The sequence below is a fragment of the Equus przewalskii genome, chromosome 26, assembly GCF_037783145.1.
Source record: "Equus przewalskii isolate Varuska chromosome 26, EquPr2, whole genome shotgun sequence".
Lineage (NCBI taxonomy): Eukaryota > Metazoa > Chordata > Mammalia > Perissodactyla > Equidae > Equus > Equus przewalskii.
In genome coordinates this window covers 14,255,637-14,276,914 of record NC_091856.1, presented here as the reverse complement: position 1 = coordinate 14,276,914, position 21,278 = coordinate 14,255,637, and the positions used below count along the sequence as shown (strand labels likewise).

The 21,278-nt window shown below is 41.6% G+C and overlaps 3 protein-coding genes across 13 annotated transcripts in view; 2 read left to right on the top strand and 1 right to left on the bottom strand.

The window, feature by feature from the left end:
- The window catches only part of CTNNAL1 (catenin alpha like 1), a 59,618-nt gene extending 54,132 nt beyond the window's left edge, over nt 1–5,486 (top strand). Inside the window, exons 15-19 of the mRNA XM_008539312.2 lie at nt 529–577; nt 3,380–3,436; nt 3,578–3,691; nt 4,370–4,453; nt 4,592–5,486. Coding sequence (XP_008537534.2) covers nt 529–577; nt 3,380–3,436; nt 3,578–3,691; nt 4,370–4,453; nt 4,592–4,657 — 370 coding nt within the window. The 3' untranslated portion in view covers nt 4,658–5,486. The remainder of the gene's footprint in view (nt 1–528; nt 578–3,379; nt 3,437–3,577; nt 3,692–4,369; nt 4,454–4,591) is intronic.
- Nucleotides 5,487–6,255: 769 nt separating this feature from the next.
- On the bottom strand, nt 6,256–12,474 carry ABITRAM (actin binding transcription modulator). Its single transcript, XM_008539220.2, has 6 exons — nt 12,171–12,474; nt 11,007–11,058; nt 9,865–9,994; nt 7,814–7,890; nt 7,665–7,734; nt 6,256–7,567 (listed from the first exon to the last, which is right to left on the bottom strand). Exons 1-6 carry the CDS (start codon nt 12,247–12,249, stop codon nt 7,430–7,432), a joined length of 546 nt encoding a protein of 181 aa, XP_008537442.1. The 5' UTR covers nt 12,250–12,474; the 3' UTR covers nt 6,256–7,429.
- Nucleotides 12,475–12,507: 33 nt separating this feature from the next.
- ELP1 (elongator acetyltransferase complex subunit 1) overlaps nt 12,508–21,278 on the top strand; it is a 52,542-nt gene continuing 43,771 nt past the window's right edge. For 3 of the 11 annotated variants that reach the window (XR_011533275.1, XR_011533271.1, XM_070594931.1), the window contains exons 1-5: nt 12,580–12,719; nt 15,908–16,070; nt 16,893–17,023; nt 17,236–17,317; nt 18,057–18,137. Coding sequence is in view for 4 of the 11 variants with exons in the window: in XM_070594931.1 (XP_070451032.1) it covers nt 16,070; nt 16,893–17,023; nt 17,236–17,317; nt 18,057–18,137 (295 nt within the window). In the remaining 7 variants the exon portion in view is untranslated. Of the gene's footprint in view, nt 12,823–15,907; nt 16,071–16,870; nt 17,024–17,235; nt 17,318–18,056; nt 18,138–21,278 lie in introns of all 11 variants that reach the window. The other 8 variants (XR_011533273.1, XR_011533274.1, XR_011533269.1 and 5 more) reach the window with 5 other exon arrangements.

The window sequence follows — 21,278 nt, the reverse complement described above, 5'->3', positions numbered from 1 at the left end:
CTCCCTAATCTTCTGATGAGAGTGGTAGCACAAATGTTATGGTTATTTTATAGACTCATAATTGAAACTTGAATGACATGGTTCCTCAAAGTTAGACGTCTGAGTTCCTACTAGAATTGAAGTTAGAATTAGAAATGCAAATTTTCCTGACTTTTGGTCTGATCCCCTTTCCATCATGCAACAAAGGACTTTTGGTTAAGACATAATATCAGATCTCACATATTTAATTTATGAAGCAAAATGAAAAAGGTTAAACAGAAAAAATAAAACAAATATAACTTGTCAGTTTTAAATTTCTTTACATTATAAAATTAATGTATAGAATGTTTGCTTGAAATTTTTAAAAGTACCCTCAGAAGTAATAAACAAATACTAAAGTTGCTTCAAGAATAAAGTCACGATATTAATAGTCTATTCAATAGTCTTCAAAATTTGGGATCTGCTAATTCACAAAGTGCTGTAAAGCTTTAATATTATAAAACCAATTTCCAGGCAATGACTTTTTACCTCCTTAACAATTTATTTCAGAGGAGAGGGGCCACTGAAAACTTCCCAGGATTTAATTCATCAACTAGAGGTATGTTTTATTTGCATTTTTATGCTACTACTTTAATTCTGGGCTAAAAGTAGGAAATAACTGGTTTTCTAAGTGATTTACTATATTGTGCTTTGTGTGCTTACCTGTGCACACACATGTGTACTATACAGAATGGTAGAAAAGTGGAAAAGTAGAGGGTTTGCAGTAGCATTTTGTGGAGGTTTTTTGGTTATCTTGTTGGAAAAAAAACAAATATTTATAGGGTTAAAGCAGAATGGGCTTTGTTGACAATCAATAGATGCAATAATAGGTTTAGGAAAATATCCTCTCAGCAGATGCATACCCTTATACTTTCCTGAATGCTAGAAAGGCTTTTGGCCTCTTCATCATTGAATTGGATGAATGATATTGATTAAATGAGAATAACACGTACAAAAGCATCTGTCATAGGCTAGAGACCATGAGAGAGTACTCAGTACATGTTCATTTCCTTCCTTCCTTCCATATTCCTGCTGATTCAGGGCACTCAGGGAGAGACAGATAGACCAACACCCACCCTTGTGCCCCTGGGTCTAATGGAACGTCACATAGGCCCGTCTCTAATTCTCCTCCCGTAGTTGGAGGCTTTAGATTGGCAAGTGGGTTGCAAGATTACTTCCTTATTTTCCCTAACTCTCATGTTAGTCTGTTTGCTTGTCTAGAACCAGGGCATTCTTGCATTTGAAATTTGAAATTTCTGTCACTTTTTCACCTTTATATAGTTTCCTTTGACATTCCCACATGCTTCCACCTGAGCCTTGCTTCAGGAAAGGGATTTCAGCTTGAGAGGATGATTGTCAGCAGAGTCAGAAGAATTATAGAAAATATTTCATTTGGATTTTTTTGCCAAGTTGACTATAAGTGAACTATTTACCTTAAAACAATTGGAAAAAATTCTAGATTCCTTCTATTTGGCTCATAGCCATTCTAAGTCACACCACACTATAGGGGGTATTTCACTGCAAATGATCCACTGTCACCTTCTTCCAGTGTGAGCTTATTCATTAAACCGGTGTCTGCTGAATTGTCTACTAACTGTGATGAACCTAAGATGTTCATCAAATATTTACTGAGCTTGTACTGTGTGTCAGACCCTGGGGATAAGAGCTCTGTGGAGGAAAGTGAACAAAACAAAGCCCTTGCTGCCCTGAAGCTTACATTCTACTGGGAGGAGACTGACAGTAAAAAGTTAAATATATAATGCCTATATATAAGTATTTAGAGATAAAACCTTGTAGGATAAGAAGGGAGTGGTGATGGACGGGTGGTCAGAAAGGACCTCTCTACGGAGGTAACATTTGAGTGGAGATATTAATGAAGTGAGAGAGTGGGTATCTGGCATGGCACACAGAACACGTGCAAAGGCCCTGAGGTGCAGGGGCAGGCTGGAGGTATCTGAAGGACAAGAAGGAGGCAAGTGTGCATGGACTGGAGTGAGTCAGAAGGGAAGTGGTAAGACAGGACATCTCTGTAGCCATGAGAAGAACTCTGACTTTTTCAAGTAGGATGAAAACCCATTGAGGGTTTTGAGGGCCCGTGGCATGATCTGACCCATGTTTTAAAAGGTTTTGACTTGACCAACAGGGTAAATGGTAGTGCAATTTACTGAGAAAGGGAACATTGCGGGAGAACACCAGATTTAGAGGGTGGAAATCAAGCATTTTGTTTTGCTCAAGTAGGATATAAAACACTGGTGTCAGGATGGTTCAGAAATGGAGAGAGAGATTTGGGAGACAGCAGCTTTAAGGTGCTTTTAAACCCTGATCCTCTATGAAATAGACATGGGTCTTGCCCCCAAGGGGTTGACAGGCTAGAAGGGAAGAGATGTGTAAAACAGGAAGTGGTAACGTGGAAGGATGAAGAACATATGGGCAAGTGAGTCATTCCGTTTGGTTAGAATCTAGGTGTTACACTCATTGGTTTCCCTCCTAAAGGATCAGGAAGGATACAAAGGACTATTTGCCTTTGAGATCAGTTAATCCAATGACAGCCAGCTGCTAAGTCTGTTGGCTAGAGGGTTAAAGTTAACCCTGAACTTATTGCCTCCCTCTTCTTCATATTCTTTATCTAATTTATTACCAATACCTGTTATTTTTCTTCACAAATTACTCTCAAAATTTGCCCTGTTCTCTTCATTTTTACTGCTGCCACCTAAAGCTTAGTCTTCATCCCTTTACTCCCCTGCTCTCTCTCTCTCTCTCTAGAATATTCTACATACTATTTAAAAGAATCATCTGGAATATTTTTATCTGTCCAGCCTTATTTTTCACTGTTTTTCCCCACCATCCTGTTCTCCTTACTGAATTGTGAAATGCATGGTGAACAGTCACAAACAGTCTGAGCTGGTTAACCACTCTCAAATGCGTGATTAAGCAATGTGTATGGGTGACAAATGTTTTCTTGCTTAGCTGGAAGCTAACCCTTTTGACCTCCTGCTCTCAGATTCATCACCCTTTTATAAGTGGGGCAATTAAGAGATGAGCTCTGGATCCTTCCAGAAGCGCAGACATACTTTGTATGGTTAAGTATCATAGGGCTCTGTGATCCTCCAGAGCACCTGGAGGGGTCCAGGTGTGGAGGAGCCTCTGCAGGGGTTGATTCTTCATCGGGTCTGGAAAATCTCCTTCTGAATATGGTTAAACTCATGTTTTCCTGGGTACAAGAAACACTTTAGGAGTTCCATGGCAGACCTTTTACGTTTAAGTTTCAGGTTTAAAATTCTCTATGAAATTAGCCATGAGTAGATTTCTTACCAACTATTCATAAAACATCTAAAGTAGTAATGTTTTTCCTTTCCACCAGGTTTTTGCTGACGAGGGCTTACAGCTTGCTTCAAGTGTACAAGCTTTCTCAAAACAGGTAAGACAGGTCTACTGCCTGCTGCTGGTGGTATGTCACAAGGACCCACTTTGGGGGTATATTATTAAGGTATAAAGGTATTTAATGTTTAAAAGATGGAGTTTTGTTGAAATTGTTATAACTTCCTAAATTACATTTCAGCTAAAAGATGATGACAAACTTATGCTTCTCCTGGAAATTAACAAGCTGATTCCTCTGTGCCACCAGCTGCAGACAATAACTAAGACACCTTTGCAGAATCAAGTGTTTCTAAAGGTAAAAGGGCGGGTGGGTTATTCAGGTAGACATTTTAGAAACTTTCACACTTCTTGGTTTATCAGATTAGCTTCCTGCCCCTTTTTCTTCAAAGTGTTAATACCCACAGAAGGGCAATTTGTTTCCCTTTTTCATCCCATGACTGCAAGAATCACTTATTACCTGCAGTTATAACTGACGCCAGGGAGCAGTAGGTTCACCAAGTAAATTAGCTTTTTGGACATGATTAATTCCACAGCACTGAGCAGCTACCCGTAAATCCTGATGTCATCACATGTCTAACTAGGGCACAAACTCCTCAGAGTATGGGCCCCCATTTTTTGTGTTAGGGAATTGGACTTATGCCAACAAGGCAGAGTGCAAGGAATTGCAAAGTCGGGGCTTCACTCCACTATTTGGAGTGCTTTGAGAAGCTCCTAAACAGCCTGAAGTAGAACAGGTTGATTTTCCGTCCATTCTTCCTGGGGTTCCATGAAGTCGGCATGACACCTGGGCAGCAATCCCTGCACCTGTGTTCCAGGGCCTCAGGTCAGCTCACCTGCCCTAATCTATAGACTTTTCAAGATCACTTAGGTTTCCATAATGGAGAAATTTTATCATTTTAAAACTAAATAGATGATAGTCTTTTGAAGTACCCTTTGTAAAGGAATTTGATTTGCTTGCTTTCTGTCACTATAGGTTGATAAGTGTATTACAAAGACAAGATCCATGATGGCTATCTTGGTCCAACTTCTTTCACTTTGCTATAAACTGCTGAAAAAGGTGAGATAGTTTTTCTATCTTCAACTGACATTACAAAAGCTACCTTAAAGGAAAATGCAAAAGAAAATAGTTACTATTTAATTTTGCAATCTTTATTTTTAGAGTAAAGCAGAAACTAATTGTCTTAACTCTTTCCAGCTTCAGATGGAAAACAACAGATGGGTCTCAGTTACAAATAAAGACTCTGTGGATGGTAAAACTTGAGAAGCTTTTGGGGTCAGATCTCTGGAACATCACGTGACAAAGCTGACATTTTTAGAAAGCAAATGATACTTTATATTTTCAGAAATTCAACAATTTTATAAAGAAAACAATACTGAAATCTTGCTTTATTTTCTGATCATGAAACTGATTGTAAAGCTTTTTGACAACTAATAAATGCCATGATAGCTGCTAGATGCTAATTGCAGTATGACTTTAAAATGGGACATTGCCACTGATAATGTTCTTTAAAAGTCAAACCAAATATTCGAACTGTCTTAATGACAGTTTAATCCAAAGAAGCTGTTTTGAATATGTGCTCACCTTTGACATATTTTACCTTAACTTCCTATTTTCTTTTTTTGTTTAAGCTTATCATCCAGAACACTGATTTTCAGCACAGGTTTTCCTTAAACCTGTGGACTCTTCTTCAATCCCTCTGTCCACCAGTTGTGACCATCCCTCTTTGCTGTCCCCTCTGTCACAGAGCATCCATGCTGGTAGCACACATTTGTTCTCTGACACATGTTTCACACAGCACAGGCTGTCTGTTGTGAGGCATGGCCCTCTCCCATTCCCAAAAGCAAGGTCATGGAGCCGACTCCGTGGAGTCCTGGAGCTTACTAGGAGATGGTTTTTGGTTCTCATTCTAGCATAGCTGGCCTCTCTGCCCTGAATGTTAGCTCGAACTCCAAGCCTATTTTACTGGCTTAAAAAATATTTTTTGAACTCTCCTTCTCAGTAGTGACTGATGGAATGGAAGACATAAGACACAGAATGATGGAACTAAGAAGCTGTTTGAAATAAATTCTGAATAATCATACATTTTAAATATGTGCCTTTGGAATGTTCATTATAAAACAAACATCTTTCTTTAGTCTTTTTAATCTTAGGGTTTAAAGCCTTGTGTTTGCTTTGAGGTGGGGTTTTGATTGCAGGATCCTGTTTATAGGTTCTGTCCTTATGATACAGTATGGTAAACTTTTCTGAACTCTCGATAGTGCTGGTATCCCAATGCTTTGAAAGGCATTTTGAAATCTAACAGGACATGCCAGTTGCCAAATGGCAGTAGTTACAGCAGCTTATCTGATGATCATTATCTGGGTTAGCCATCACAATCAATATTCACAAGATACTGAAGAGCCACAGTACTACCAATTAGCTAAGTCAGTATTATATTGAAGGAAACCTGAACTTTTACCATAGGCCTCAGGGAGAAAATGGGATGCACTCAGCTTGGTTAACGACCTTTATAAAATATTCTTTTATAGAAATTATCCAGCGTGATTTTTATTCCCTGAAACCAAAGTTTTCTTTTAAATTACAATAGAAATAATGGGAGAATGTAAGGTAATGTTATATGTAAAACAGATGTAAATTCTTTTACTATCTTTAGTGTCTTTGTTTTATGACGTCTTCAGGAATCACTGTTTGTGTTACTTGAAATGGGGACCTGCTGGTTTGTGCTGACATTTTCAGCTCATAGCACTGCCGGTGTAGATGTTTGCAGACTTACTGCCTGTATCACGTCTGGTGGGTATATTTAGGGGGCAGTCACGCTAGCACTCAAGTTACAATAAGTTTTTCTTGTAAGTCAAAAATAATTTTAAAATTTTATTTACAAAATACTTTTACATACCTGAAAAGAGAATATTCTCTTATTTAAGTGCAAGTAGGGGTGGGGAAGGGATAACATAATTATTGACTTCAACAGCATAAGAGTATGATAGAGAACCAAAGAATTTACATGTCAAGTGATTTCTTCTGTATTAAATAATTGTTTTATTTAAAGACAGAGATATTTAAATATATGTATGTGTTGCAGCCCTTAAGGAAAAATAACAATTTTTAAAGTCCTTTCATTTAAAATTCAATGTAAAGAACTATACAATCTTAAACCATAAATTCATAGTTTTTTTTAGTTTAAATGTGAGAGCTTTTGTTCCATTCAAAGGCATCTGTCTATGAATTACAGTAACTTCTTTGCTTGTCTCTCTGTCACTAGCGTGTGAGACTGAGAGACTACAATGTACGTATTGGCAATAACCAGCTTAACACTGCATATGTTAGGAAAGCCCTTTGTATTTTTCAGTCTTTTCACGTGTCGCTCATTTAAGAAGCCACAGTGTTAACAGTTCTACTTTGCTCCAGAGAGGAAGGCCGCCCCAGCCCATAAGGAGTAGAGAAGGTACACTTAGACACTGCCTCTCCCTTGCCACCTAAAAGGAGAGGAGCTGGGGCAGAAGGGATGGGCCTAGACGTTTTGGTAGCGTCCCACTGAAGCAGACTGCGTAAGAAAGGCTAGCTGGGCTTTTTAAAACTTCACACTCATGAAAAATTGAAGCAAAAACAATAACCATACCCTCACATTCAAACAGCAGTATGTCAAAATGTAGTATTTACTTTCAGTTTGCAGGATGATGGGTAAATTATTTTTACTTTGCTACTTAAAACTTTTCTGTCTTTTCCAAATTTTCCTCAAAGTGCTTTGTTTGTTAGTTTTTAATCAGAAAAACATCCCTTGCCTGCCAGTTGTTAGAGAGAAGGAAAAGAAGAACAGAGTGAGTGTGTGGGCAGGGCAGATCTGGGAGGTTGAAGACGAAATGGGAACCAAGGCCTGTGACACAAGACAGAGGGAAGACTAGGTTAAGTTTTAAGCTCAGGCCTCCTTGCAGATGGCTTTGTATCTTCACATACGCCGGTCCTTCTTTAGTGCACTGATTTAGGCCAAGTAGGAATGAGAATCCTGCGGTGTGTTTTATTCCATCTGAATCCTCAAGAAGTAGCTGTTGTGGCATTAATGCGTTTTACCACAACTTCTTCATATTGCTTTTGTGTTAGTAACCCTTCTGTTATGCTTTTACTTTCTTCAAATTTGGGCAACACTACTGCAATGTAGCCTTCAGTGGATGGCTAGGAAGGAAAGAGAATGTTTAGTACTGTCAAATGATAAAAAAAAAATCAGATAAAAAGAATGTGGATGGAATCATAGTTTTTTTCTCTCTTTTACCTTCTCTTGAAGAATAGATGGCTTATGGAGAATGTTTTCATTCACTTCCATCAATCGTCCTCTAACACAGCTATTAAAAAGAAGAACTCTTTTGAAGAAAAATACTACCTCTTTTGTTTCTCCAAAATTATGGTTAAAAAGTAACTCACCTAGATATGGTGTATTCTTCTCCATCTGAGCAGTAAATCTTACATAGAGGTGCAAGTTCTGTTAGAAACTGCGCCCCCTGATAATAAAAAGGAAGAAGTAATTAATTGATGTACATTTTCACTTTCCTTTGAGAGGCAGCCCTCAGTGTTATAACAGGATATATTCCTGGAACTGGTGTTTTAAATAAAAATGACTTAAGTATAGAAAAACCATTCATTTGTTCAAACATGCATATGACAGGTACTGCTGGGCACAGCCAGCTACCATCCTAGGCTCTTGGGGAAAAGCAGACTAAGACACGTGATAAAAGGTAGTTTAGTTACAGATTAAGAGTGTATTTTATCAAATGTAAATGAGAAAGCTACATGTATCCCAGTGTAAAGATTTCAAAATTGCAGGGAAATCCATCAATGGGCAATTATAGAAAGTTCAGCATGACAGAGTGACAGCAATATTGTACAAAGTTAGTTTCAGTAAGCTTCCTACCTTACTTTTATATTAGAACTTAATAGATAAAAGAACTTCTTTCTTAGGGTCAATCACTGAGACTTTTTAAAGGGGTATTTTTCTAATTAAGAAAAATGCACTTTGAGGAAAATTTGGAAAACAGAAAAGTTTTAAGTAGCATATAAGAAGAATTTGCCCATTATCCTATAGTCTAGAAGTAAATACTACATTTTGACATACATCTGATTGAATATTATGGCATGGTTATTGTTTCACGTACTCCACTCTCATGTGTTGCTCTCTTTTTTCCCTGGAGTTTTTCCTGTAGTGAACATTGGCATTTGAGGTCAAGATGCTATTCTTTATGACCTCTTTATCATTCAAAAGATTATCAGACCACATTCAGATGTTACCACATTGACTTCACTCCTCTGCTTGTGGGTACTTCCTTTCAAAATATTCATCAGTGCAACACCCCACTTTTGGGAGGAGGGGCTGGGGATTCACCTCAGAGGGTTTGTCTACCACTGGGTCTGTGTCAAGACAGCAGAAGTGTTGTGACCCTTTTTCTTAACCTCCCTTGGGAGAATAAATGATTGGCAGTGCTGAGATCCAGGCGAAACTTAGCTGCGGTGGGTTCCACGTGCAGGTCCCTCTCTGTTCTTCAGTAGTAATAACAGTGTTACTGTTTCAGACAAAGATTTATCGTAGGAACTTCACAAGCACCAACTGCTGTAATTTGTAGACTTTATCTTTTAAGAAAGTTTCATGCTTTTCTAAGTCCCTTTGTTTCCTGACCAAGGAAAAATCAGTAATTATAAGGCATGTTATCAGGGGATTTCAGGCCTACAAAGGGGAGTATAAACAAGGGTCTCTTGGATCTGTGAGGATAATGAGCAGAAACTCTGAGTATGAACGCAGTAAATGAAGGACCTAAATCACCCACTGAAACTTTCCTATCCAGCTGGTATGTCAGGATACTTTAGTATGGTACCGAATTACCCTTGGTGGATCCCCTCTTTTAATAAAATGTGTCCATCTTGCCTAGAGTTGTAGAGGGAAGAGAAAACATTTTGTACAACTGAGCTTTGTATGGAGGTAGAGGGTGTGGCTAAACATGCATTAAATGGGCAACAGTTAAAGAATGGAAAATGCTAAGGAGCAAATACTGTATTTTTTCTCAGATTGATTTTTGTTCCACTACCTCAGGATATTTTTTTTTCTTTTTTAATTTACTTGTGAAAAATATATGGTAAAGAAGAGTTGGTCACTTAAATTTTACAGAACTCAAAATACTGGTTTAATAAAACTACAAGGGAGAAAATAGCTCATTATATTGGTATTAGAATTGTTTCTTCAAAGGCCTGCCTTCCCCATCCTCAATCCTGGGCGTGATAGGGATGGTGGTACAGCACTTAATATGAGAGATACTATACCTCCTGAAATACCTCATTTTTTAGAAGGGAGAATTTCTTTAGAGTTAAAGTATTCTTAAAATCAGCACCTCAAACGGCCAGGAAGTATGCGGAGTGGATTCTAAGACTGACTGGATCTATCATTACTATGATAGAGAGGATTTAAGTAGAGAATTATAGGAACATACCCGCTTAAATTTCCCAGAGACCTTGTTCTGAAGTCTGCTACAGTTGGTACTGATTTGATAGGAAATGCTTTCAATTGTTTTTCCACTTTGAAGAACTGGATGAGATTCTGCCAATGTGATGACACATACTCTACAAGGAGCAAAAATTGATCCTGTATTATTGCTTGGTATAATTCTTCCTCCTCTAACAGTATTCCTACTAGCACAAGAATATCTGAACTGACATTTGTTTAGTCAAACTATCCTCTCCCCCCAGTCTCCTCTGGCTGCTATTGGAGCATAACTGTAGAAGGGAATACAATAATAAAAGAGGAGAAAATGGGATTGAATATCCTTCTCAGAAGAGGGAAGAGTACCAGAGGTCCTTAAGTAGCACTGAGGTAGAGGAGAGAGAAGTAAGGCATGCCTCCATGTACAGGATACCTGTGCCTCTACCCAGCCCTCTCTATGGGCTCTGGCAACTCAGTGCTTAGGCACAGACCAGTATTTCAGATAGCGGCTGACTGAGAGCCAGCCCTGGTGGTCCAGTGGTTAAGATTTGGCACTCTCACCGCTGTGACCGGGTTTTGTTTCCTGGTCAGGAAACCACATTGCCTGCCTATCTGTTGTCATACTGTGGCGGCTTGTATATTGCTGTGATGGTGAAAGCTGTGCCACCAGTATTTCAAACACCAGCAGGGCCACCCATGGTGGACAGGTTTCAGTGGAGCTTCCAGACTAAGACAGACTAGGAAGGACCTGGCCACCCACTTCTGAAAAAATTGGCCATGAAAACACTATGAATAGCCATGAAGCAGTGTCTGATATATATCACTGATATAGCCCCGGAAGGTGAGAGGATGGCAGGGTTCCGCGTTGCTGTCCACAGGGTGGCTAGGAGTCGGAAATGGGAATGTACTCGAGAGCATTAATAACAAGCTGACTGAGGGGTGTGGTCCTTCATGTGGATGTTTGGGTCATCAAGTTTAGGGTGAATAGGCACTGAAAAGGCTCATCCTTGTCAACCAAACTCCTCTAATAATACCATTTCAACACAGTGGAAGATAACCATTTAGTAAACATTTGTTCAGTCCAAGACCATATCAGCCTACAATACTAGAAAAAAGGGTTTTTTGATGATTTAAAATTTCCCATTTACTCACCGGTTAGAGTGCTGTAGTACACAGTGGTCCTCACAGGGTTTTCCTTTGACATCTAGAAGAAGAAATGAGTCTGTTGGTTGTTGGGTCAATATTTACTACCACTGTGCGGTACTTTCTTTGGTTTGTAGAGATAATTATGAAGACTGGACACATACTGATCCGTGGTATCTGTTCATTACTCAAAAAGATACATCTGCAGGCTTCCTATAAAGTATTTAAGGGGACCTTGCTCAGATGGAGTCATTCACTCAATGTTATCACACAAATGTGATAATTAACTCTTTGCTGCATCTTGCTTTATCCTCTTTAAAATGAGTACACTCATTTCTATTAGGAAAATGAGATTGCAATGCATTCTTTATATAGTAGGATATGCTTTACTGGTCAGTTTTAGAGTGACTAGCATCCTGGTTTGTGTAGGGCTGTCCTGATGTTAGCGCTGAATGTCTCAGATTCCAGGAAACCCCCTAGTCCTGGGTAAACTGGAATGGTTGGTCACCCTAAATATGGCTAATAAAACATGTTACAGCATTTTTTTAAAGTACACCTCTTATCTCTGAATGAAACGGAGCACGTAGGGGTTAGAGGAGGCTCCCCAACGATGCTCCCACCACTGATATTTACTAGGTACGCAAAGTAGTAAAAGAGGATACCTACTTCTAAGTGGCAAATATATAACACCAGCGGCTTCTCTTTGAGTAAAACTGTTAGATTCTGCTTTCTAGTGCCTCTATTGTAACTCACCCTCTTTTCTCCATCGCTACTGGCTCTACCTTAGTTTCGACCTGATCATTTAAACCGTTTTATCTATCGGCACTTCCTATAGGATTGAGCGCCTCAAATCCCTTTAGGCTCTCGAGGAGATAGCAATGCAGCCCTGACTACCTCGGGGGCCTCACCTTAGACCACCACCTTCCCGCAAGCAGCCCACCCTCGAACTCGCACTGCCCTCGCCGGCCCTAGAAAGCGCCCTGCTGTATTTCAGGCCTCCGAGCCTTTGCAAATGCCATTCCTTGGGCCTAGAAGGCAACAGAGAGGTCCAGTACCTTCTGACGTGGAGGTGAAGCGCCAGGGAGAGCACGCGTGGTTTACGATCTGTCACCATAGTCCCCACAGCATCAGGCCAACGTGGCCGAAGAGAGATCGACATCATTCTTCACTTACCTGCTTTGTACCAGCGAGTGAAGTAACGATCTACGAGCGACGGCACCGCGGGCTCTGCGGCCAACTGCTCGGTAGCCATGGCGACCCCAGGCGCCGCTAACCCCGCCTTCCGGGTCTGGAGCGCTTCCTGTCTGCAGGCCCGGGAGGAGGGTGTCCTTCCGGCGCGCAGCCCGCAGCGTGCGCATGCGCGATGCTCTCTTGGCCTCGCAGGCTCCTCCCACCGGCGCCAATTAGTGCGCCGTGCTGTGATGTCGACGTCAAACCGGGATCAAATACAATAGGCGGAGCAAGAGGGCGGGGGGACAGTGGGCGGTGGCCAGCGCAGCACCTCCCCTCTACCTTGCAGGGGCCGCGGAGAAGGCCGGCCACGCCCCCTCAGCCTCGTGACGTCAATCGCGCGCCGCGCCACGCGTGTGCGGCGTAGCTCGCTAGCGTGTCACCCTCTTGCCCGTCGGCCCCCAGGCCCGCTGCAGCCGCTACCCCCGGGGGTCGAGTGGCCGCGTGGCCCGGTGCGCGCCGCGAAAGTCCGCGATCAGCGGACAGAGAGAGGTGCGTGCGCAACCCGGGGCGGGCTCCGGGAGGCCGGCTGCGCGTGGCCGGGGAGGCGAGGGCGGACGCATCGCGGTTGGAGGGGCCTCAGGGCGCGGCGCAGGTGAGCGTTCGAGCGACCCACGCAGGGTGGGAGGCGCGGAACAGGCCCAGTCCGCCAGGCGGTGTCCTGATGAAGGGGACCTCTGCGCGCCCACCCTGCCTGCTGCAGGCCCAGGAGTGGAGCGCGGTGTGACCATCTCTGCCCTCGAGCCTCAAGTTCTCTTTCTGCGGACTTGCCGCCTGCTCCATCCACAGCCTCCGAGGGGCTCTGCGGGGCGCGGCAGGCCGGGGATGACGTGCTGCTCCCTCAGCTGCAGCCTACTCAGCCTCTGGGTTCCATGCAGGAGTGGACCAGACCGCTGAACCAGTTAACGCGCCAATTAAAGCGAACCAATGAATGCATAATAGAAGGCGACGGTCATTAGAGGTTCGGATCTTTCTCTTTTTGCTGAGGAAGACTGACCCTGAGCTAACAGCCATGCCCATCTTCCTCTACTTTATATGTGGGACGCCTACCATAGCATGGGTTTATAAGCAGTGTGTGGGTCCACACCCAGGATCCAAACTGGTCAAACCCGGGCCACCAAAGCGGAACTTGCCAGTTTAACCACTGTCCCACCAGGCCAGCCCCACATGTTCACTTTGACTGCGGGTCCCTACTCGCGTCCGCGACTTTTTCGTGGAGATGTCCCTTGTGCTTCTCCATGTAGTGTATATCGTGTGGCCCTCTGCCTCCTTAAACTGTGAGCTCCATGGAGGCAGTGACAGACAGAGTCGTCTCTGGTCCTCAGATGTAGCACTTAGCAAGTCCTCAGTCGTTGTTTGATGTAGGTTACAAACCCGATGGTAGGATTAGATACTGTGTAAAGGATTCAGACTGTATGTTGACAGCCATGGAGGTGACCAGTGAATAGTTTAATATGAAAATGTAAGCAAAAGGGAGGCAGACACGATTTTCAGCTTGGGGGACAGAGAGTAGAAATGCCATGTCCCCAAATGGGGAGGGTTGGGGCTAGACATTTAGATCTAATCAGTGTATTAGTGATCTGCCTGGTCCTTGTAGTAAAGGGCCAAGAGGTGGATGGATGAAGGAGCAGGGGAAGAAAATGATGAGCTCATCATGAAGAAAGGGAGATGAATGATGAGCTCACCTTGGCAGGTGATTTTGAAAGCTCCGTGATTTGAGAGCTCAGGTTGTTTGCTGTGTTTGTCAGTTAGGGAAGTAGAAACCACACATTATTTCAACAGAATTTGATATGAAGAATTGATTAAATACCTATTGGAGGAACAAAAAGCAAAAGGGGGCAATGAAGTAAGATAAAAGGTAAACTGATAGAAGCAGCTACAACACTTAGCTAGGGCTTGGGTTCAAAACAAGGGAAGATGTTGGGGTTATCAGAACCTAACCTTGGAGGAGAGGCACTGTCAAGATGGGACTCAGACTTCTGGTGTTGATACCTCCAGAATTCAGAGAAGCCCCTTGTTACTGGATTTCAGATGGCTGGAGAGGGGCCTGCCTGGTTAGTGCTGGTATCTCTGGGGAACAGTAAGATAACAGAAAAAAGTGAGTCCTTCTCAAGTCCTTCTGCCTTTAACGTCCAGATTCTTATCCTTGGGTCTGTGGATGCCAGGGCTTCACAGGTTGTCAGTGAATAGAATCCAAGTTCAGAGGGAGGGATATGAAGGCATTTGAATGATCTGATCAGGGCAACAATAGTAGCATGATTATTATTAGATAAACTAGCGTGAAAGACGGACAGGAAACTACACATCTGGCCCCGTCTGTTCTCATCTCTTGCTGCTCTGTCCCTTGCTTACTCTCCTATAGCCAGACACGCCAGTCATTCTTTCATCTCAGATCTACCCATCCTTTCAGATACTACATCAGTGGTTATCTCTAGGATGTTAGAAGTTGAAATATATATAATTTTTATATGCTTGGAAAAACCTAAACTTTTTAATAGAATTAGATCTAAATTAAAAACCTGCATAGTATAATACAGGTTCAAATAATTTCCAAAAGTTCTTGAATATAAATGTCACCAAAGCTTACAAAACCGTTGTCTGCCTTGATTTTCTTCCTCACTCCCACCATATATGGTCTTGCCTTCCTCTTAACCCACATTATATGTTGTATCATTCATATTACACTTAACATTCTCTGCTGTGTAGCATAAGGATTAATGTCTTTATTCTTTCATTGTCATGTATGAAATGCAAGGCAAGAGAATTTACCTTGGATTAAGGTGACAAGGCCAGTGTGGTCTGTGTAATTTCCACCCCTAACATAAGTTAGGGACTTCCAATTATACGCTTTAAAGGGATCTGAATGTGAATATCCAGCACATTAACATTTATTTTTTTCCTCACAGATAATGTTATGCATTAGAACAAGTTTGATTTTGCCTGACCAAAATAGGTTTCCTGTTTATCATTCTTTTCTCACCTTTTCTATTGCGCTGGTAAAACCAGGCCAGGAAGGCAGAGTTATGTGAAATAGTGTTATCAGATCATCAAGCTCCTCAAATGTTGGTCATCATTTTGAAGTAAATTGTTGTAATTTCACTGTCTTCTTTTCCCACGGAGAACAGTATTTTTCTTTATTTCTATATTTGATTTCAACTTTTATTTTTTTAATGAAGATATAAAGTCAGTTTATAAATAAATGTACGTGGTGATATTAATTTTATTCCAGATTTTCTTCAACTGCCAGGGTATATATATTGTTTTTTATATGATTTTATAAATCTGTCAGGTTGTAAAGATATCCTCATATGCAAAAATAAAACATTTTCCCATCCATTTTGTTCATTTCATCTTACCTGAGGAATAACCAATGTTAAATCTTTTTGAAGGAAAAACTCTGAGGTTTGAATCTTGCGTCTCTCACAGAGTAAGAATGTAAAATGTATTTCAGAACCTCAATTTGTAGACCATAGATATACACAGTTGGTCAGGTTGCTACCAAACATCCCTGTGTGGATTCAGATTAGGTCGGGTTTTTTTTCCCCTTGATTATTCTTACTACCACTTCCCTGCCCTCTGAATCATTTTGCTTATATGAGTGTTGTTTATCACCATTATGCTGTTTCCTTCTCTCAGAGAAATTAAAGCTTCATCAAGGGATATTTGTACTTTTCTCTTAGGAATCACTTCATCATGAGAAATCTAAAGTTACTTCGGACCCTGGAGTTTGGGGATATTCAGGCTCCGGGGAAACCTCAGTGCCTCTCTCTCCGAACTGAACAGGGGACAGTGCTCATTGGCTCAGAACATGGCCTGATAGAAGTAGACCCTGTCACGAGAGAAGTAAGTTATTGATAGCGCTAGCACTTGGCATAACCTTGACTTGTCTTCTTCCAGACTTCCTTCCCCCTGATAGTCTTTACTGCAGATCTTACTGAATTCACATCCTCCTGAATGAACGTTCTCTTTCCTTTGTATAGATGTCAGATTACACATAACTTATATAGTAACCTACATTTAACTCTGCTTCTATTTTAAATTTAAGTTGACAAAACTCTGACATGTTTAGTGTGGGTGCCCCTGCTGTTTACCCTTTCTGCCATGTAAATGCTACTTAGAACAGTGGTTCTCAACTGTGAATGCAAATGAAAATTCCCCGTAGAGCTTTTAAAACCGTTTCAGCCTCCATCCCTTAGCAGCTAAATCAGAATCTTTACTGCTGGGTCCTGAGCATATGCATATTTAAAAGCTCTTTGGATTGCTTCTGATATCTTTTGTTAATTTTATTTTGCTACTCATATGTTTTAGGTGATTACATTCTTAGTCCCTTTTCCCCATGCTATGGAAATCTTAGAAACCCATAGTTATTAGCCTCATGTTTTATTGGACTTTTTTTAAGAGACTAGGCTTCTTGCTTTTGTTTAGTGTTTGCTTGGCAAAAAGGTCACATTAACTATTTTTCTTGTTAAAGAGAGTAAAGTTGTGATATTTCTCAAATGAAAGTTTGGCTTTTAATTTGTAAAACATTTTTCAAAGCTTTTGTATTATAAAAAGCATTAAAAATATTTTATTTCTGGAAATGTTATGACGGGTTCTTGGAAGTAGATTCGCTTTATTTGCTTTTGTGTTTGTTTTGGTGAAAGGTGAAAAATGAAATTTCTTTAGTGGCAGAAGGCTTTCTCCCAGAGGACGGAAGTGGCAGCATTGTTGGTATTCAGGACTTGCTGGATCAGGAGTCTGTGTGTGTGGCCACAGCCCCCGGGGATGTTATACTCTGCAATCTCAGCACACACCAGGTAAGTGGAAAAGTCCAGTGAGGAGGAAATTTCAAGCATCCTCAAACACATCACTTGTTTTGTGTAGAAATTTAAAATGTCAGGAGCCATAATATTTAAGTGTTTCGTGGATTAGAGGCTTTGCATTATGTATTTCTTTACAAAAGGTTACTGATATGACTTTAGCTGTATTTCAGGATTCTTCTAAAACTTAGTCTTGTCTGTTGACATAGCTGGAATGTGTTGGGAGTGTAGCCAGTGGTATCTCTGTCATGAGTTGGAGTCCTGACCAAGAGCTGGTGCTTCTTGCTACAGGTAAGCTTGTCACTGGTTCCTAACTCTGACTTTTATAAGACATGGCTCCTAATATCTTAGAAGCTTAAGTTTTGGGATGCTTTGATTTCAAAAAATTTCCTTGAACAATGATACCAGCATTATAATCTAGAGGGAATGTGTTCTTTTTGACTTAAATTTTACCTCTGAATGTATTGTTTTAAAAAATGGTTTCATGTAACTGTTTCAGTCTTTGGAAATGGCAAACAAAGTCGTAAAACCTAGAGAGATTACTAAGTCCCCAGTTGTAGTTAAAAATGTCAGCAAAATTTATTTTATCCTACTCAAAGAGGAAGAGTTGCTATATAAGCAGATTCTGAAAATTGTTCTTACAGCTCTTTTAAGGGCTCTTACAAGTGCTTAAAAACTGCTCTCTTTCCTCTCAGTCTCTCTGAGTTCCTGTAAACTAGCACCCCTGCTGAGGTATACATTTGAAGAGGTATGTTGGTGACTAAAGTGTTGAAGTTCGTGGAGGAGGGCTGTGTGGACTCTTATGTTGGCTTTGCATAAATACATAAATAACTGAGAATAAATACCAGGTGACTTATGCACTCAAGGCTTTTTTTTGGATGAGTCACAGCATTTTGAATGAATTCTGTCTGCCCTGTTCTGACTACAAACTCCTCCACTCCAGCTCTGTAGCTTCCAGTGCCATAGATACTTATGGAATGGCAAAGTTGTTGCATGAAAACAAAATCGTTCTTGTTTGTGCCCTTCCAAGGTCAACAGACCCTAATTATGATGACAAAAGACTTTGAACCAATCATGGAACAGCAAATCCACCAGGATGATTTTGGTGAAAGTGAGTATAGCTTTGTTTGAAACATTTTGTGACCTGAAGTTCCACTCAATTTTGATCGTTTTCTTGCACACTAATCGCCACATCATAAACCCAATGAGCTGTGAAGCGTAAACCCCCATTCGTTCAATGTCTGATAGCCCGGTTCCTTTAGCCCATCCCAGATCTTAAAAGGCATACCTCTGGTGCCTCTCCAGGTCTGAGAGTTGGTTTCGTCAGTAACCTGGGGAATAGAAATCGGTGATTAAGGTCACCTAGATAGTTGTTGCCCAAACTCCAGGACAGGCTTAGGCTGGGGTTTCAATGCAAGCGACTATACCAGCTAGAAAAGGAGGTACAGTTTTGGGGAGAAAACAAGATAGGTGGGATAGAAGGCTGATTTTTGTTCCTACTGATTAGACCTGAATGTACGTTTTCTTGGGAACTATCAGATTGTTTTCCTGCTAAGATCTAGCTGGGGTGAGTTGGGCCTTGAGGCTGTGGGGGTGTTGAAGGGGGAGAAGAGAGGAGATGCTTGTTGAGTATAAGAAGCTCTGGCCAACTTGAGGGCACCAAATAGCTGGCCTGATGGAGGAGAGAGAGGGGGAGGAGGTATTTTAACTTTTGCTGAGGTCTAACCTCATGCCTTCTTTCTCCACCTCTGAGAAAGTATTTAGAAAACTGCTACTCATTTATTCATTCAAAAATAATTTATTTGTTCAGAAATAGTTTTGAATAGGTACCTGGCAGTGTGTTTGGTGCTATATAATTTGGCTCTTTCCTTGAGTGGTCCCGTTAGTACAGAAATAACATGATGTGCAGGTGTTAGGGTCACATAAAGGGAAGAAGGGAGTGATGGAGAAGGAAGACCTCCCAGAAGAGGCCAACTTGAGCTGAGTCTTGGCTGAATTGTTATTGGGTAGATGAGAGTTGAGGGTAGGGGAGTGGTCCTGTCAAGTAAATTAGTCCATTCCAAGGCAGGGATGTTTCCTAGAAGACTTCAGTACGTCGTGGCTTATTCAGGCAACTGTCAGAGTACTGCTTCAGTATTGTTGGCTGGCAGGACATGAGTGTGGAATGAAGTAAGTGGGATAGATTTTCATTAAGTTTGGTAAGGGATTTGGACATTGAGTTATAGGTGATCAGCCATTGAAGGTTTTAATGATGCAAGATTGATTGGTGGAGAGGGAAGAGACTGGAGGCAGGATGATCGGGTAGGAGGTTGCTACGGGAATCCAGGTGATAGATAAGGAAGGTGGATGTGGGGCTAAAAGAGGGAATGAATTCAGGAAAAAAATGGATTCTCAGTGAGGATAGGGTTACATTTTTGGAATTATTGGAGAGTTTTTTTTTTTTTTTTAAGATTGCACCTGAGCTAACATCTGTTGCCCATCTTTTTTTTTTTTCTTTTTCTCCACAAAGCCCCCCAGTACATAGTTGTATATTCTGATTGTGGGTCCCTCTGGTTGTGGCATGCGGGACACCACCTCAACACGACTTGATGAGTGGTGCCATGTCTGCACCCAGGGTCTGAACTGGGGGAACCCAGAGCCACCGAAGTGGAGCACGCGAACTCAACCACTTGGCCATGGGGCTTGCCCCTAAATTTTTTTAGAATATATGTGCATGGTTCCCCTCCTGCCCTAGCCAGTTTGAGAAATACCAGTTTAGAAAGTGAAATAAACAGGCTTTGGGTATGTAAGGTGAGGAAGAGTTTAGTGGAACTGCAGCCAAAAGCTCAGGTGATGGAAATAAAGATGCCAGTAATGAGAGGGAAGGTGGGCAGTGCTGGCTTGCAGGGGGTATGTGGTGAGTTCTGTTTTGAATTTGTTTAAGAGCCATATGGCATCACCACATGGCGTAGGCAAATATTAGGGGCTGAAGCTCAGGAGAAGCCAAAGCTGTGGACTGGGAGTCGTTGGCATGTAGGGAATCTTTACAGTCTTGGGAGTAGATGAACTTGCTCAGGGGGCTGATAGGGCGCTGGAAGAGTCTAGGATCCAGGGTGGAACTCTGGGGCATCCAGCTTGGAGGACAGTCATAGAAGTAGTAACCAGCACACCATTGGGTAGGAAAGTGCACAGGCTAATCCCACTGGCTCTTCCCTAAGACGCTTAATAAAGTAAATCAAGGGAGAGGGAGTCCAAGTTAGGGTCGTAGATCTTAGAAATGTATTCTTCAGTATGAAAAGATCACTCTGTGGAGTGGTGCATAGATATTTTACCTCTAACCCAGGGGTTGACAGATTTGTTCTATAACAGGCTAGATAGTAAATATTTTCAGCTTCTCTGTTGGCAACTACTCAAGTCTGCTGTTGTAGCGTGAAAGCAGTTATAGACGGTACGTAAAGGAATGGGTATGTCTGTGTTCCAGTAGAAGTTTATTTGTAAAAGCAGACACAGGCTGTAGTGTGCTGATCCTCTTTCACGCCATCACCTGTTGTCTGATCCCATTGAGAAAGTTTTCTTGCTTCACTCCCTGCGCCTTTACCTCTCTGTGGAAACTTTCAGATGGAAGCCCACGGGTGTGCACCAGGATAGGCATTGCTATTTGTGAACAGCAGCAGGGTGTGCTTTGAGGTCCTACAGTACTGGGATGTACCCATGCAAAGCAGTCTGGAAATGGTCGTGCTCACCCATAATTGATAGAAATTATGAACAGCTCTGCTTCATCAGAATCCAAGTTAATGGCAGGAGGGAAGTATTGGGTCCTGGATCTGGCTGATGCTTTCAGGGTCATCTGTGTAGTACCTGTTGCAGGTAGATGCCGGATCCTCCAGGAACAGAGGACTGCGTTGTTCAGCAGCTCTAACTTCATATTTTACGTAAGAGAAGCAGCATGATTTGGGAAAGAACCTTAGCCTGAAAGGCAGACGTCCTGTGTTCTAATTTTGGCCTCTGCCACTAGAGGGGCTCGGTCTCTGTCTGTGTGAGGGGTGGAATTCCACAATCTTCAGTTGGATACATTTAGTCAATTGAATGCTTATGATCAGAATTTTATTCCCAGCTCTTGTCTTGAGTTTTAAGTTTTGTTATCCATGGGCATATGTTATTTCTTCATGTTTCATTCTTCTTACTTGTAAAATGGGGCTTGCTGACTGTCGTGAAGGGAATTCAGAATATATAAGACAGCAGTAAAGTGCTTTCTAAAATAAGAGCATTTAAA